The sequence below is a fragment of the Lathamus discolor genome, chromosome 7, assembly GCF_037157495.1.
Source record: "Lathamus discolor isolate bLatDis1 chromosome 7, bLatDis1.hap1, whole genome shotgun sequence".
Taxonomy (NCBI): domain Eukaryota; kingdom Metazoa; phylum Chordata; class Aves; order Psittaciformes; family Psittacidae; genus Lathamus; species Lathamus discolor.
In genome coordinates this window covers 14,861,400-14,879,170 of record NC_088890.1, presented here as the reverse complement: position 1 = coordinate 14,879,170, position 17,771 = coordinate 14,861,400, and the positions used below count along the sequence as shown (strand labels likewise).

Here is a 17,771-nt window from a genome sequence, read left to right as displayed (position 1 = left end):
ACCCTAGATGTTTTAACCGATGTTATAAACACTCTCCACAGATAAGCCACAAACTAAGGTGTCTTTATGATTTTTTATTAATAAATACCTTAACAGCACCAATGATACTTGAACAATCCTGCAATGCTGCGCACAGCAGCTGCTTGGGGACTGCCAGGAGATGTGTCCATGTATCCAGGTATGGTTTTTGTCCTTTCATGTTTGCTTGTAAACAAAGTATCTCTTCCATACTTGACACCTTTCACAGAATTGATCAAATCAATACCAAATAAGAGGAAAATGCTCATTTTAATCTACTACCCTCTTCTTGTTTCAAGGTAATTCAGAAAGTGTACTGGAGTGCTACGATTTAAAACCACATTGCTGTGCTGCCTTTGAAAGGGTCTTCTCTTCGCATATACATATGCACACATGTTGAAAATAAGAGGTTTGGCCACCTTAAAGTTTCCGTGTATCTGAAAGTATACTAACACTAAGATTTTGACAACGAAAACTGGAAAAAACTATATTCCTATACATCAGAGTTCTGTACATTAATAAGCATTTATACAAATATAATCCACCAAATATTGGCTTCTGCGTACAATTCTGAAACATGGTGATTCATTTGCATTCCCTAACCTCCAACAATGCTAGTACTAACAGGAACAATTCAGGCTGCTTTAGCACCCACAGGGCACATTTATTTTACAAGGTGGGTGCAGATTTCTCTCACTGTATATGCAGTTTACTTATGAATAAATTAAGTGGTAAAGTGAAGCTTGAACAACATAGTCTGTGGTGTAGTAACATCAGCAACTGCAAGTTCCTGGCCATCCACAAGCCCCAGTTCTGAAACAGAAAAAAGAAGTTTAAGTACAGCAAACCCATGTGACTTGTCTTTCTTTTAAATTAAAAGGAAGTTATGAATGCCATTCCCATAAACCGTGAGTACGATGAACTGAAGCTGCAAACACTTCACTAGCTAAACCAATATTCACCTAATTCAACCAGAAAACCAACACACCTTGTCAAGAAATAATAAAACACTGCTGAAGTGTGTTTCATTTACATCAGTTCAACTTTGTTGCAATGTTTTTCTCTGTATCTGCCCATGTTTCACATTTAAGCAATTCGAAGCTCAGCCCTGAGCAAACTGAGAAAAATGTATTGTACATACAAGGATAATGAAGCATGTTCTAGTGTATAGTGCAAAGAAAGTTAAACATGTCATAGTACAGTGCAAAATAAAAGTTAAACATGCCATAGTATAGTGCAAAATCAAGTTAAACATGCCACAGTGAGGGATAAAACTGACTCTCTGTTTAGAGCAGTATCATGAAAATCTACACATGACAAGTGTAAGATACCTTTTAGTGTCTTGGAAAGATTTGGCCTTGTACGTTCTTCAATTGAAGCTACTGTCTGAAGTAAAACAAGTAAAGACAAGTCAAAACATTTCCTTTCAAATTCAGGAAAGTAAATTTAACTAAATAAAGATTATTAAAGATAATTATGTATATTCAGGTTACCTGTAAGTAAAGTGTTTTATTTCCCCCATACATAGTTGCTGTGATTGCAGGAGATTTCATTTGCCTATATATAAAACATTTTAAAGAAAAAACAGACAATCAGGTAAAAATACATTTAGAAAGTGCTTTCTTGAAACACTGAACTACAAAAATTATCAAATAAATTATAATAGCTGCACACTTACAATGAAGCATTGTTTGTCAAGTAATCCAAGATCTCCTGCAGTTTAGCTGATGGGGAAATCTCTATGTTTTGGGGAAGTTGGCTGCAAGCTGGACAGTTCTCCTGCACAGGAATGCATGTTACATTAGTGTTTAAAAAATGCTGCTAGTAAGGTCTCAAAACTATTTGTGTGTTTGTGGGGTTTTATCTCTAGATATATTAATACTGCTGCAAGTATTAGTGACAAAACCCAGTTCCTCATGAGGTCTGTCACTTTTTGACTGGCTCCCAACAGCAACAAAGTATTTATGAGCTATAAATTTCATCTGACATAAAATTTAATACTGCAAACTTACAAATCAATTGCTTTCACAACCTCTTTTGGGGAAGATTTACTTATGAGACTTATTAAAATTGTCTACCTTATTTTGTAAACCATATTTCCCATATGACAGGGGAAGTCTTCAGGATTCACTTTCAGTAAAGTCAAGTATTGTTTCTTCTGCAGGTAATACAGCAGGTAGCACAGCAGAAACAGTTGATACTCTAATGTTGCACCAGCAGACACCAGAAACAGCTGTTTGAAGAGCCTCCCTATACCAGAAGCTACTTTTCCAAATATTAAGAAACTTTGGCTAAACATGCAGAAGTTAAATATTTATTACATACACCATGTAATAGTTTTTGGTAAACTGATGCATAGAAGAAAAGATTTCATTATCAGGATACCAAATTAAATATCTGTTCATCTGCAGGTAAACAGCCCTGCTACTCTGCATGGACAGACCACCACTGTCATTACTCTTAGACCCCAGAACCACAGAAAATTTAACAGAATAGAAATTCCTACAAACTGAAAACAATGCTCTGGAGAAGTAGCAGACAAGTAACACTGTAGATTCTGCTTTCAAAACCTCAGAAATACAATTATGCAGTGCTGGGGTGAAGAGGTTCAATACTGGGTTTCAGAAATAGACACAAAGTGTCTAAATTCAATAAAGGTCAAAGTCAAGGAAACAACCCTGCAAGACTTTAACAGCACTAACCTTCCTCTCAGCTTCAAATGTGTGTGTGTATAATCCATCCACATCATTAAACACCAAGTAGTTGTTAAGAGGAATGTATGCACTGTAATGACAAATATGTTTGTGTTCGTACGTGCCATTATGTCAGAAATCATGAAAGTTAGTAATAAGAAATGAAATACCTTGTGGCTATTTTAAAAACTTCAGTGGCGCAAACAGCTGCAATGAGGAAAAAAACAAGTTTCTTCATTCTAGCTCAGAACATACAGAGACATCAGTGCACAGAGATGTGCCAAAAGTGACAAGAAGTAAATCTAAGTACAACAATTTGTAAAGAGAAAAATAAACATCTGAAGGTAGCTGGTAGTTCTATGCGTTAATACCACAGATTGAGCATTAAGCTGATCTACTGTGGAGTTTTTCCCCATTCTTAAATGCTTTTGATCACTCCCAGAGTCATACACAAGTTTAAAATTTATAGTCACATACTCTGTGGAAAACAGAAATGAGACCGTAAGAATAAATCAAACTCATTAAAGTTCCCAATTCCAAACTGTTGCCTTACAAAACTCTAACGTGTGTAAAGCAGAAGTGAAATGAGTTCTTGTAGCGTACCTGCAATTACTGCATTTGTAGAAGCTACTGCTGGAATAATTCGTTTAACCACCCCTGTGAAAACAAAACATACAGCTTTGTCTTTTCCAAGGAGAGAGAGACAAATGAGATACGGCTTTTTAGCCAGAATAATTATAGAAGGGTGTACCCAAAAGTACTTTAAGCATTCCAGGAGCTTCTGTAACAGTAAGGTATGATGGCATGTTGCTCAAGTATTTGGGCGTTTCTTTATTTTAGGAATGGATCAAACACATTGAGAAAAATAAGGTATTGCATAAAGAGAACTAATAAACTAATTCTGAAACCAAGTATTCTGTATTTACCACTGAAAATTAATTTCAAACCCAGTTCTAGTCTTGCTTAACTGGAAAAATGCAGGAAGGAAAGATATTTGAGTTTGGAATTCCTTCTGCAAGAACAGGCTTGCCACACTGTACTGGCATCTGCAGCCAACTCTTCTTCCATCCAGCTAAACAGCCATACACCAATATGAAGCAAGATTTCTTATGCATACAAGTTTGTACACCAGGAACAAGGAGGTACACTCTTTCTCAGGCCTGGGAAAACACAGCAAATTCCTAAGTAATCTGAAGTTCCTCTGGCTTCTTATTATTGACTTGTCCCCTCCATACCTGAGAAAACATGCATAAAGCTTTTATCTTTGCCTTCTTTCTTCTCTGTACTTTATAATTAAGCCACCTTCAAACGCTGAAGACCATGCTGCCATGTGCATGCACATTATATTTAATAACTGGAGTTCACATTTATCTGTACCAAAAAATACTACTCGAGAAGCCAGTATCTTGCTGCGAAGACAATGACTATCTGCAATACACTTGATAGAAAGGCACACACTGAGGTTCAAGTGTGGCATTTCAAGCTCAGCATTTCAAATGTATTCTCAGTACTGCAAGCCAACAAACAGAAGTTATTACAAATTCCGGAGATGCTGTATGAGACTCTCCACTTCTATTTGGTTAGTGTTTAAAATGCTCAATGAGTGGTAACATTCTGCATCTGCAACTGAACAGAGGCATGCACAGCAGTGAAGAATGGATGCTATAGCCTTAACCAGCATAGTTATAGCTATAGTCTTAGCTGGCATAAAATGCTGTTCTTGCTAAAAGAACCAATCTCATTCTCCTACTCTTTGACCCAGCAAAAGTGGTCACAGTGTAATGTAAACCATGGAGCTGCTCCAGGCTAAAAATAAAATGGCAAAAAGAATGTTCAGTTTTGTCCCAATTAAGTTCCTCTGATTCATCACAAACATCTGATTCATCATAAAAATGTTTGTGCTGGTACAGGAAACAAGCTGCTTGTTTCTGTTTTAAGATGTTAAGGGAGAAAAGAACTATTTCTTTCTCAGCAGAGCTGCCAACTTAGTCATAACAAACACAAAGAATGCTAATCCAGACTAATTGCAAAAGCCATAAACTCAGTGAAATGCCATACCCTTACCTTGGGTAAGTCTGTATGTGACACCTTTAATTTTAAATTGTGATGCTCTTTCTAATGACTTCTGGTAAATCCACTGGATATGTTCAGGGTCATCTCCATCCAACACAACTCCTTCTACAGTAGAGTTAAGAATTTGTAAGTAAGTTAGTCACAAGAATTCTTCAGAAATGTGCTTTTTGTCTAAAAAAATACCTTTCATTAAGGTATTTAAAATGAATACCCCATTAAGCTATTAAAACTTGATACTTTAAACAAATACTGTTTCCATGAACATTGTAAATTCTAACACATTCTATACACAAACTATCTTTGCAGATTTATAGAGCTGTTAGAAGTTACATTTTGAATCAGGAAAGTCATTGTGCAGTATGACAGAGAGAAACACATGAACAAATGTGGAACTTGAAAGCAAGTCTGAGCAGAGAAAATCCATCACCAGCTCAGAGGAGCCTCAGACTGACTACAACGAGCTATCTAAGGTTATAAGGTAGGATTGTTCTATTAAAAGTAGCTGTGTATACCTAACTCAAAACAAATCAGTTAAAAAGAGAAATGTCAGTTTAGCACCAGTGCAATATACTCATTACCTCCAAAAGGTTGCTCCTTGGGCCACTGCAATATCCTGACATACTCAATACAGTGCTCTGGTAGCCTGGGCATAGACGCAATTGTACACATGGGAAAATTGACCTGGTGTGGGCAGGGGAGGAAAACCAGGAAAAAGTGTGTAATACATTATGTACAGTGCTAGGAAAAGAAATCAGCTAATCAGAGGAATATAAAGAAAGGGAGCATCACTGGTTGCAATTACCTGTGGTGGGTAAAGCTCAAGGGTGCATTCAACACAGGCTGTCATACCAGGAATAATCACACGAACATTTCCTTTAAAACCTTCTGTCCCTCCATCGATTAAAGGTATGATGGAACTTGGATCCAGTACACCATCTTCATAGTGTAAAAATGACATCTAATGAATAAATGGGGGGAGGAAGAGGGATTGTTGGATTTTGGTTTTCCAAACAAGTTGCAGGGAGGAAAACAAAAAACCCCTAAAAATTTTACTCTTAATAGTACACCACAAGGCTGAATGCTTAATATACAGTTTATTTTAAGAGCACATAGTGTATAAGACAGTGCACAAGACTTGATCAACCACCTTCACCCTCCTCCTCCCTTAAGCCCCAATAAATGCTGTTTTTCCCTTATACTATACCAAAACAAATGACTAATTGGTTTGAAGGATTTGGGGGTTTAATTCTTGGTTTGTTGTTCTGTTGGGTTCTTTTGTTTTGTTTTGTAGATACTGGTAAATACTCAAGCCTTCTACTGCTGTGTAGCACCAGGGCTCTAAAAGATGACATTTACAAGTTGAAGCAGGGTAAGTACTGTTTGGCTAATGAAAAAAAACCAAACGTTCACAATGAGAGCATCCAGAGAAGCTGTAGGACTTCCTTTCTTATGCTTTTCAAAAGCTGACTGCACAAGGCCACACAAATGTGATCTAAATTTGAAACAACTCCTGCAGGGCACTGCACAAATGTTATCTAACACTCCTCAAGAAAAAGGCAGCTAAGAAAGCACGCATCTTAACCTGTTTACAAAGACAAAAGAGAACAGAAATAGATACAGAAAGCTGAAGTTTCAACAGCCCTCATTTCATTTTAATGACACATTCTACACATACCTGTTCAATTCTCGTTAGCTATACTCAGGCTTTAAAAAAGACTGAAGAAAAAAGACTTTAAAAAGATGGAAGACTTTACCAGCATGCCATTTATCCATCTTCTGGCAATTATGGAGTCCAGCCCACAAACAATAATATGAAATTCTAGAGGAAAAAAGAGTCTATTATTTAAAGTCCACACTAAATCATACTTCTTAAGACAAGCAAAATATTCTGTTCATAACAGTCCAGAGGAACTGACTGCAGTTTAACTATCTCCCTTAGATTCCCTATATTACAGATGCATTTGTCCATTTTTAATAGAATCATAGAATAGTTAGGGTTGGAAAGGACTTCAAGATCATCTAGTTCCAACCCCCCTGCCATGGGCAGGGACACCTCACACTAAACCGTGTCATCGAAGGCTCTGTCCAACTTGGCCTTGAACACAACCAGGGATGGAGCATTCCCAACTTCCCTGGACAACCCATTCCAGTGCCTCACCACCCTTACAGTAAAGAACTTCTTCCTTATATCCAATCTAAACTTCCCCTGTTTAAGTTTTAACCCGTTACCCCTTGTCCTATCACTACAGTCCCTAATGAAGAGTCCCTCTCCAGCATCCTTATAGGCCCCCTTCAGATACTGGAAGGCTGCTATGAGGTCTCCACGCAGCCTTCTCTTCTGCAGGCTGAACAGCACTAACTTTCTCAGCCTATCTTCGTATGGGAGGTGCTCCAGTCCCCTGTTCATCCTTGTGGCCCTCCTCTGGACTTGTTCCAACAGTTCCATGTCCTTTTTATGTTGAGGACACCAGAAATGCACACAATACCCCAGGTGAGGTCTCACAAGAGCAGAGTAGAGGGGCAGGATCACCTCCTTCGACCTGCTGGTCACGCTCCTTTTGATGCAGCCCAGGATACGGTTGGCTTTCTGGGCTGTGAGCGCACACTGAAGCCAGCTCATGTTCATTTTCTCATCGACCAACACCCAGTTCTTCTCCGCAGGGCTGCTCTGAATTTCCTCTCTGCCCAGCCTGTAGCTGTGCCTGGGATTGCTCAGACCCACGTGTAGAGTCTTGCACTTGGCATTGTTAAATTTCATAAGGCTGGCATCAGCCCACCTTACAAGCGTGTAGAGGTCCCTCTGGATGGCATCCCTTCCCTCCAGCATATCAACAGAACCAATACTTCATACTTCAACTTCCAGTATACTGTAGAAGACTAAAGTCATTAGCTATCTAACCACCAGGAAAAGTAGGTGGTTAGATTGCAGCACCAACTGCCAGGTTTCCCTAAAGGACCAGTGTGTGTTTGGCAGGGAAACAAATACCACTTACGTCGATAGAAGCTTTCATCCATGTCTTGAATCTTTTTAAAATATCTGAATGTAAGCCCAGTAAAGGAATATATTTATAAAGTAGATGAGTTTACTGTTTTCTATTTGCTACCCTAAAGCAAAAACATTGTCTAATTTGTTACTATTTGTTATAAAAAGTAGCATATAAAATTAAGATTGAAAATTCCCACAGCTGAATCTGTGGCATCTGAAAAAAAAAACAAAAGTAAGGGACACAACGTAACAGTTCACAGAGGAGAAAGCTCAGTAGGCAAACTAGGAAGCTCTAAACATGTGCTCTCACAAAGTCCTGTATCAGTAAGTGCTGCTACATGTTTATAAACTAATGTCTGCTACCAGTACATACTCAAAAGACTGATGAATAAACCTGATACTTTAATATTTCAGTGAAAATGTGAATACTGTATTTGAATAAAAAAACTGAATAGAAGGAAACATACAAAAGAGTTTCTTAAAGCTTAGTCTGCCTTCCCCAATGCATACTTCCTGCATGCCAATGTCACTGAGAAAGAATTCCTAATCACCAGCTGAATGAATCTGTTCTTTATTGTATGAAAAAGAGAGGATGGCAGCAAATTACTTTATAGTCTTACCACCTACAGTTTTCTAGGTTTTTTTAAGCTTTCAGGCTACTACTTCCCTACAAAAGGATACGCTACAACAGCACAGTTGGGAATGCGGTTGTTTAGGAATTCTGCTGCAACTTCTGCTTTTGGACGCCCAACATCCTTCGGACTGCGAAGAAACCAAGCAATTACAAACACATTTTTTAGTAGATTCAATCTTTCCAGACTCTATGCATTGCGGTACTGTATTAAATGACTAATTGTTACTGGAGGACAATTTATTGATATGGATAGTATCACACACAATAGAATAGTTTGGGTTGGAAGGGACCTTCAAGAGTCATCTATAGTCCAACCCCCTGCGATAAGCAGGGACATCTTCAACTAAATCAAGTTGTCCTAATCAAGGCATCCCTGTAAAGCATCAGATACAAGAACCTGTTATTTAAATATGTCCATGTGACTATGGTTATCAGTACCAAAACCACACAACTTTTCACTTAGCTTGGAAGAAAAGTGCACCAGAAAGACTGGTATGTCAATCTGTGTGCATTAATCTTCAGTGTCTTTTTCATTAGTCGTTGGCTGTATCTGAATGGTAAGGAACCTATGTTATTTTTCTTCACACCACAGATCCCTGAACAAGAAGGCATCATACACAACATTTAGTTAATTATGAATATTATTGTGATATGAAAGTTCAGTAACCTTTAATGATATCTTGTTCAACCACAATAATGATCATATTCACATATTTTAAGTACATTTAAAAAAACAAAAGTTGAATAGTGAAAATATCACTTACCGAAACAGAAACTGCCGGTTCAGATTAGAAACATCTATAGTATCCATGTCAATAACATGGATGTGTCTGAAGCCAGACAGTGCCTGTGAAAAGAGTGTAAACTTCATTTAACAGGAAATGAAATGCTTACAGTGCTCCAGAATTCATTCCACGTGCCAAAGAAACAAACTTTGGAGGTACAAACCTATTTGCTCTTCATTCCCTGTGCAGACAGGTATATCATTGTTCTTTGTTAAAAGAATATCCTTTGTTGGGTTAGTAATGCTGATGTTTACACAGATGGAATTAGCCATGTTGCAATGATCAAAGACAATGTTCTATTGAACAAAATATTGCTTTATGCTAGTCATAGCACAGGGAAGCCAACAGTAGGCTGATCCATAAGGGGAATTTGCAGTATTCCCTCACAACTGGAGTAAATCAAAAGCCCTTATTATGGGGGAAAAAAAGTGCAGAATTTGAAGAAAAACCATTGCTTGGCAGGAAGAGAAAACCAAAGTTTAATTCCTCTAAAATGTTAAAGTTTTCAACATTCACTATTTTCACAGGTGGCATAAATGAGTCTGGCATACCCACCTTCAAATCACAGCTCAAAATAAGCCAATGCAAACACATAAAGTTCCCTCCCTATCAAGGAAAGCGGTGAACCTCTGGCAGAGGTTCTGCCTGATCTCTGCATGCAGTCCATCACCAGACTGGGCAAGTAACTTTGAAGTAAAATTGTCTTAAAACTGAATTGCAGGTCTGATCTGATAAAATAATAACGTCTGTCAGACACAAAGAAACTATGTGAGCTGTAGTTGAAGTGAAATAAATTATAGATTTAGACAGGTTTAGAGAGGTTTTAGAGAGGTTTAGAGATAGGAAATGTGATGCTCTGAAGTGACTTAAAAAAATTCAAGTCCCATACCTTATGGTTTTCCTTTAAGACCTGTTATATATTGTTATATAATGAAGACTTTCAGACTTTACATTTTACATTTTCTGAATAAACAGAGCCACCCCATGCATAATAAGCATTGAAAACGCTATACTGGGAAACTGATAAAACAAGTGAACAACAGGACTGAAGTCTCCCAGAATAGAAACTGATTCTATACGAAAAGCAGCAAGACTCTCTCTCTGTTATACTGGATACCCTTGATGCAGAGCAATCATTTTGTTTCCTTGATAAATGTTCAGCTTTTGTTCAATATTATCAAAGCAGATTTGGAGAGCCTGCTAAAAAGAAGAGTGAGCCTGGGGCATCAGAACATACAGTTTCTATAAAGCTTAGATTCATTGTCCCAGAGACATGAATACATGTGAACAGAATCTAGATTTGCTTACTGTTCTGAAAATCATAAAAATAAATCATAATAATTTAAAACTGTACTGATGGGAATTATGTACACACAGCAGACTTATGAAGTTCCTTATTACGTACAAATCCTCCATCTCAACAAGCTGTCAACAGATGGAATTTGTTATGTCTCAATGAACACATAAAACAGGAGCTCTGGGCAGAGGTTAAATTCACCACACTGAATTCCCAAGGAAAGAAAACTGTCTTGGAGCTGTCATAATCTCTCCAGGTAAAATCTTGCTCAAGCATTGCAGTAGCAAACCAGCAACCAGAATAAGAGCACATGTAAGTGCTGGAACTGTAAAACCCCTAAGTAAACGGATCTGGGATGCCTGGCTTTAAATGAGGCTATTGATTTATCAAGGATCGCAAGCTTGGAGGTAGCCTGTGCAAATACTGAACTAGCAGTACATAAATTCTATAGTAAAGTGGACTAATGCACAACTGTTAGCATAAACTATTTTATTTTATGGTAAGTTATTATACTGATCCACACATTTTCCATGGAACTCATAAGGACAGAAATTATTCTTATTATATACAACCATAGAAATGTACAGTATTTGTCTAAACTATCAAACTCAAACAGTATGGTAACAGGGACACATTGATAAATATAAGTGCCTGTGAGGATAAAAACATTTATAAGATAATTAAATTCTTTATATTTACACTTTATCAGGTAAATATCTGACTGCACACGATCCCGTAACTGCATTTCATATGCTTAAAAACTGCTTTTTGAAGCACATAGTGAGTCCATCCTGAACTAACACCATAGTAAGAAAACTAGAGAATACCTTCTGGTAATCCATACGCCAAAGTACTGTAATATTCCTTCTCTCTTCTTACACTATTATCTATCCCTCCTTAGCCATTTCCAACAGGATATTGCATCTTGGTCTGGCTCAATAAAGCTGCCATTATATAGGCTGAATTCTACGTCCCTCTGAGGGATAACACTCTGCAGACAACCTCCAATTTACTGATCCTGAGGAACTGGAAAACCTGAGAGCCAGTGCTCAGGAAAGCCAAATGGATTCCAGAGTTGTGAAGGTCACCACAGACACAGTCAGTCTGGCTCTACCCATCTCACTATGAAAGAACATAAATAATTCCAGCAATTCAAACCTCACTCTGAATCCAAAGATGTAAAATAAACTGGAATTAAGTTCAACTATGACTGTTAATACTAAATGCTGTACCAGCTACTTATGGCAGTTTAAAGCATCACTTTTCATCTGAAAAGAAACATTTTAGCTAGTACCAGGCTACTTGGAAGAAAAATAACTGTTACTGCTGAAACCAGGACACCATTGTATCCCAACTACCACCTCCTTTTATCATTAGGAGCCAGTTTGTTCCTAGTTTACTTCATCTTCCTAGATCCAGTAATTAGGGAAGATTGCCAACATTGGACCATATCTAAGGCTGCAAGTGAACTTTGTCTACACTTCACAAAGAGCACCGTGTTGTCCTCCACAACAAGGTTTAAGATAGCCAAGTAACATGCAACATATTAGACTACCACCTTCTAAGCTTTCTGTCAAGGCGCATTCTTCAAGTTTATTGTCTGTGCCATCACGTATTTTATGTATTGTGATTAGAACTTAAAGATTCAGTAGCTATATACAATCAAAACTGAAAAATTAACAAAGTAGAAAATATAATTTACTCAGGGAAAAAAGACTGTAAGACACAAAGGGTGAAAACTGAGTAATTACCAGGTTTTTCAGGAGTTCGCATCCTAATCCTCCTGCTCCAATAACCAGCACTTTACACGTGTTCAACAAAAAATCAAGAGCCTGTGGAAAATATAAAACAAAATATTAATACAGTAAATATGAAAAAGCACAATTTGTCCTTTACTTCATGACCCTTATAAATGAGTTGCTGTACATTTTCAGTGCCTAATAAAAGTTACGCATAAAACAACTATCAATGAAACAGTTTGTGCTTGCAGGGCTAATCACATATCAGACTTTTAACGTGTTGTTGAATTCACACAACTTCTATATCCCAGCTTACAGAAAAGCAAGACCTTTGATGTATCATTATTCTCTTCATATTAATTTTGGCCATGAAAAAAGCAAGTTACACCTTTATTATTCCATTTAAGGAGATGATATTCTCTTCCTCCAAATATTTTACTGATATAAAATATCCCTCTGCCTCTGGGAGTTCCCCAGCATGAAGAAGACACTGGAGTTCAAAGCCCATGACAGGGAGATGGAAGACATCACGCTGGGCGCTGACAACAAGGTGGTGACGGCAGGATGGGACTTCCAGTGCTGTGTGTGGCTGCAGGACCAGCTGGTGATGGGGCTGTGCTGGAACGAGAACCTGCCTGGCACCCCTGACAAGGCTTACCGCTACCAGGCCTCCCGGTCTGGGGCAGTGGAGGACAATGCTGGGCCACTGTCGCTCTACACTGTTCAGGTGCCCCACAAGCGGGAGCACCACCCCCCACCCTGCTACCTGACCAAGTGGGATGGGAAGAGCTTCCTGCCACTGCTCACCCGGCCCTATGGCACTGAGGTCATCTCCTGCCTCTGCATAAGTGACTCAGGTACCTTCCTGGGACTAGGCACAGTGACAGGCTCTGTTCCATCCACATAACCTTCTCACCACAGAGGCTGTACTATGTGAAGGAGGCCCATGGCATCGTGGTGACAGACATGGCTTTTGTCTCTGAGAGCCAGCACAGATGGGAGATGCTGGCAGGGAACAAGGGTGCCCTGCTCAGCGTGGCTGTTGACAGCCGCTGCAAGCTGCACCTTCTGCCCAGCCGACGCTCCCTCCCTGTCTGGCTGCTGCTGCTGCTGTGTGCCAGGCTCATCGTAGCTGCCATCCTGCTGCTGCAATTCGCCTTCCTGGGCTTCCTGTAGACCCCAGGCCCGAGATGGGCTCCTGGGGATAAGCAGACTCTGCAGGGCCGGGCCCACCCCCTGCAAACTGTGAAGAGGATGAGGGACCAGCCTCGGCGCTGGCACTCAGGGTGTGGACGGGGGAGCCCAGGGATGGTGCTGGCAGCCATGTGGAGCGGGCCCTGCAAAGAGGGGGTCCGCCTGCCCCACCGCCGCTATGAGAACTGGAGGGTGAAAAAATGGTAAATTTTTTTTCTTTTTTTTGTCCCTGCCCATGGCAGGGGGGTTGGAACTTGATGATCTTAAGGTCCTTTGCAGCCTTAACGATTCTATTCTGTGATTCTATATAACACAAAATAAATATAAACAGACAAACAACATTGCTGGCTCAAAAGAATTGATTTTTTAACTCTATAACTGCTTTCTGTGGATTGTTCTACTAGACCCTAGCGTCAAACTAGTCAATAATGGAACAGTACATTAAAAAGGTTAACAGTAAAATACATTCAACTGTAAGCTCTGAATCAAAATGTACCAAGAAAAGAAAGCAGAAGAACTATATTTTAACATAGATTTCACTTTTCCCTACTAAACATCTTCCCCAATTCTTTTAAGTATTCATATCAACCTTGATTCTTTCAAGTACAAGAAATTCCTTACTGTATCTAATTACTTAAAAACAGAGAGACAAATGCTGGTATTTCTCATGTGAAACTCAAAAGACAGAGCATAATTCATATGCTGTTATACATTTTTACATACAATGACAGCAAGCTTGTAGTTGACAGTGTGCAATTCAGAAACACAAGCTTATGAAAAGAATACAAGTTCTTCTAGAACCATAATGTTCAACTGATTAAACACAAGCATTTCATGCACTTTTAGTATTCATACACTGCTGGTGATCAATTAATGAAACTTTACATTAGTCTGCAACACACACTACAGATTTATTTAAAGTAAGTGTTTCTCACTTGAGTGCCTGGCTCGAAATCAGGATGTGTGAATGGTCCAGATCGCTCGAGAAACTTCCTTACATGGTTCCAGCGACCTTCCCAGTCTCCAGTGTCCCCACACCCACCATCAACAGCCATTCTGCACAGAACACAGTAAATTCAGCTGCAAAATCACAGAGAAAAAGCCACACCTCCAAAACGTTTTATTTCTTTATATAGCTTAAAAATACCTAAATTATTGACCATTTATACAAATGCATCTGCATACTGTTTAAGCACAGAAGTTATGCACATGAACATTTGCATGAGTGGGTTTTATTTGTAGAACTAGAAAGCAACAATACAAATATGCATAGAGGGGAAAACCACAGGCATTTCAATAAACCCCACTGATTCTGCTTTTACAAGTAAAAGTTGACCTGAAGTGAAAAAAGGGTCTAGCCTTTTTGCTTTAATTTCCCTCGTATTTAAAGAGGACACAAAGAGGTTGTCCCTTTAGATTTCTGAGGGTGTCAAGTCCTGTATCCTTTTTTTGACAGATTTTTGAAGTTCACAAATCATATTTAGAATTATCAGTGTGCAACTAGAATTGTGAGGCACTGAATAAATAACAGTAAAATGCTCCAACACTGGCCTCTGAGTCTTCACAGTTAATTTAAATGAGTGTTACCAAAAGGAAGAATCTACCCTTTTTTCTGCTTTTGCAGGTCACTTTTAGCAGTACATAAATTTGAACTCTTCAGAGACCTATTGGAATAGTTCAGCATCAGCTCTCATAAGCAATTTTCTAATATAAGATCATCACCTACACAGAACAAGCCCTTTCTTAAAGGGGCACACTTCCCTTTTTAAATAGGGGCAGCACTCAATGCGTATGCACAATTAGGTTCAATGTTAATAAAAAACTAAGCTTGTTACAAAAGAGCTTATGAAGTATGAAAGGTTGTGTCATCGTTGATAAGGTGGATTATTTGCTTCCTCGCCTGAAGTAACAGGAAGAACACTCGGATCAATAACTGTTGGGTAATGTTTAGAATTTATTATTACTTCCTGGTGACTTATCTTGGAAGGAAAATGCAGTAAAAACATGTACACAATGAGTGCCTTTATCCTCTCAGAATTCAGAAGATGGACAACACAGTATGTCCACAGTAACTAATTTACAGGCAACTAGTTTTGCAAGAATTTCAGTAACAGGGAAAACTTCACTTAACTGCAGGAATAAATACATCGTAATTTGCTTGTGTTTTGTTTGCAGACTGAACTCATTCCTCGTTAACTGCTGGCTTCAGGTAAGTTACTGAATTAACAGCTGAAGATCTAAAACATTTATTTCAGTTCATAAAGGTCTTCTGACCTCTGACTTGCACTTCTGAATCTTCCCCAGTTTCCACAATAACGTGAAAATACATATATTTCACATCATGAGAGATAGTGTGAATAAATACAGCACTCCCTCTGCTGAACCCTGGGCTCATCTGTTTGCAGGATACATTAAGTACTGTCTTATACAAATAAAATGTGCCAGTACACATCAGAACAATTGCTTCTATGGATTATACTATAATTCTTAACTTCTCTGGAAACAAGTGCAGAAGCGGTGCTTGGTGACATTAACTTTTTTTATCCTTTTATATAGTCCATATAAACAGCTATTTAGCAGTACTACTCCCTTTAGATGTGTTTTTCCTTTATAAGTGATAAAATGGCAAGCTCTAGCTTCATTTTTGTGATTATACTACAGTTTGTTTTTTTACAGGGTTGGACATCGTGGAGATCTGAAAAACATCGGTAACTCCACCTGAGATTTTATGTTTAACTTCAGAGACAGGTTTCTAAAGTATTTATGTTGGTGTTGTTACAGCACTACCAGGTATCTGCTATGAGAGCTTAATAAAATTCTTGTTTATTTCATCGAATTACTTTGACAATTTGTTTAATATATCAGAGCAGCACAGTGCTTATGCTGCTTTAGGCCCAGACTTTCCCTTCCCATCTTCAAAGCTCCATGTGTATGAGGGACTTGGCATGCACCCCTCCCCATCTAACATGCACAGGGATTTTTGTGACCCTCACCCCAACACACACATGCACTGCCTGTGAGTCACCGCTCAGCCAGGCAGGTCTGCTTTGTGATCTCTGGGAAGAGGGGCACAAGCAGATGGAAGGGAACAGTTAAGGGATGGAAGCAGATGAGGTTAAATTTTAATTACTGAGCATTAGTTTTCAAGGCTGTTAAGACAGATGCATAGAATTTGGGGTTTTAATAAGCAGAGGCAACTGTTCCGTAGCCTGAACTTTTAATTTTCAGCCAGAATTTAGTCACCTGCTTCTAGCCTAGAGGCCCTGACAGGCAATGCAGCTCTTCCCACTCCTGTCACAAAGCTCTCCAGCACACCAGCCTTTACTCATGCCAAGCTCCAAGCCCGCGATTCCCATCCCCACTCCGGGTGAGCCCCTTGGTCCTCTCCCCAGGTAGATTCCTCTTCCCCAGTCCTTGCTATTCAAGCGCCCTTTCGCGTCCCCCTTCCTCATTCTGGCCCCTCTTAACACCTCTCCACCAGCTCCCTTCACCGCGGGGCCCCGGGCCGCTCACGCACGGTCGCCCCAGCCAGCGCCTCTCCATCGGGCCCCACAGCTAACCCGCAGCCTCCTCCCAGCCCATACCTCTCCTGCGGGGCTGCGGCTCACCCTGACCTACCAGCCACCCCTCAGCAAGCGCTGCCTGCCCCTGCCCCGGGCCGGGAGCCCGCTCGCCCGCAGCCCCGCACTAACCCATCCGCCAGCAGCTCCTCTAGCCTCCTTCTTTTCTTCTCCCTAAAAGAGAGAGAATAAAAGAAGGGTCAGTATCGCGCTACAGAGACCGGGGAGGAGAGAGAGAGGGGACCCCGGAGCCCACCCGTCCCCGGGAAGCGGGGAAAGGGGCGGCCAAGCACACACATACAAGGCACTTACGGTTCTTCGCTATCCGCCATATTTCCCTCTGCTTCCCACGTTGCTCCGCGGCGCCCCGATGGGCGGAGCTTCCCCCGCGCGCCGCCGCGCTTCCCGGCCTGGGGAGTCGGGGAGGGGCCGGAGCGCCCTGGGCGCCATGGCAACCAGGCGGGGTACCCGCGGGCCCCGAGGTGCAGGCCCACGCCGCCATTACTCTGCCTCCATCCCTCGGTCCCAAGCGCCCGGCCCCGGGTCCCCAAGGCTCTCCCGACGCCCATATCCCCGATGATTCCCGGGAGCTGGGGACGGCACCCCCAGGGACAAAGCGTGTGTGCTGGTCGAGGGGCTGTAAAGCCCACGGGAAGACCGGAGATCAAACGTGGCCTCTGCCTGGCCGGGTGACTCCTGCTCCCGAGCTGCGTTATCAAATAACTGTCGCCTCGCAGCGCTCCCCGGGCAGAGCCCGGTGCACGGGCTGCACCGACCAGAGCCTGCACGCAG

At 40.5% G+C, this 17,771-nt stretch overlaps 2 protein-coding genes across 4 annotated transcripts; one reads left to right on the top strand and one right to left on the bottom strand.

Moving 5' to 3' along the window:
• Positions 1-59: 59 nt before the first annotated feature.
• Positions 60-17,381, bottom strand: UBA3 (ubiquitin like modifier activating enzyme 3). 3 transcript variants are annotated; one of them, XM_065687584.1, is made up of 18 exons: positions 17,292-17,364; positions 17,112-17,153; positions 14,355-14,475; positions 12,238-12,318; positions 9,169-9,251; positions 8,452-8,532; positions 7,778-7,821; positions 6,539-6,603; positions 5,587-5,742; positions 5,363-5,465; positions 4,776-4,889; positions 3,315-3,368; positions 2,882-2,918; positions 2,721-2,802; positions 1,697-1,797; positions 1,512-1,575; positions 1,350-1,404; positions 60-831 (listed from the first exon to the last, which is right to left on the bottom strand). In XM_065687584.1, the coding sequence occupies exons 1-18, from the start codon at positions 17,309-17,311 to the stop codon at positions 743-745; spliced, it is 1,392 nt and encodes a 463-aa protein (XP_065543656.1). In that variant the 5' UTR covers positions 17,312-17,364; the 3' UTR covers positions 60-742. The 3 variants fall into 3 exon arrangements, with proteins under 3 accessions (XP_065543656.1, XP_065543658.1, XP_065543657.1); XM_065687586.1 differs by having other exon boundaries at positions 17,281-17,322; XM_065687585.1 differs by lacking the exon at positions 17,112-17,153 and having other exon boundaries at positions 17,292-17,381.
• On the top strand, positions 12,686-13,479 carry LOC136018386 (guanine nucleotide-exchange factor SEC12-like; the record flags this gene model as incomplete). Its single annotated transcript, XM_065687590.1, is given in 2 exon segments — positions 12,686-13,118; positions 13,121-13,479. Coding segments are annotated over 2 exon segments (714 nt in total), but the record flags the coding sequence as incomplete, so codon positions are not given.
• Positions 17,382-17,771: the final 390 nt, after the last annotated feature.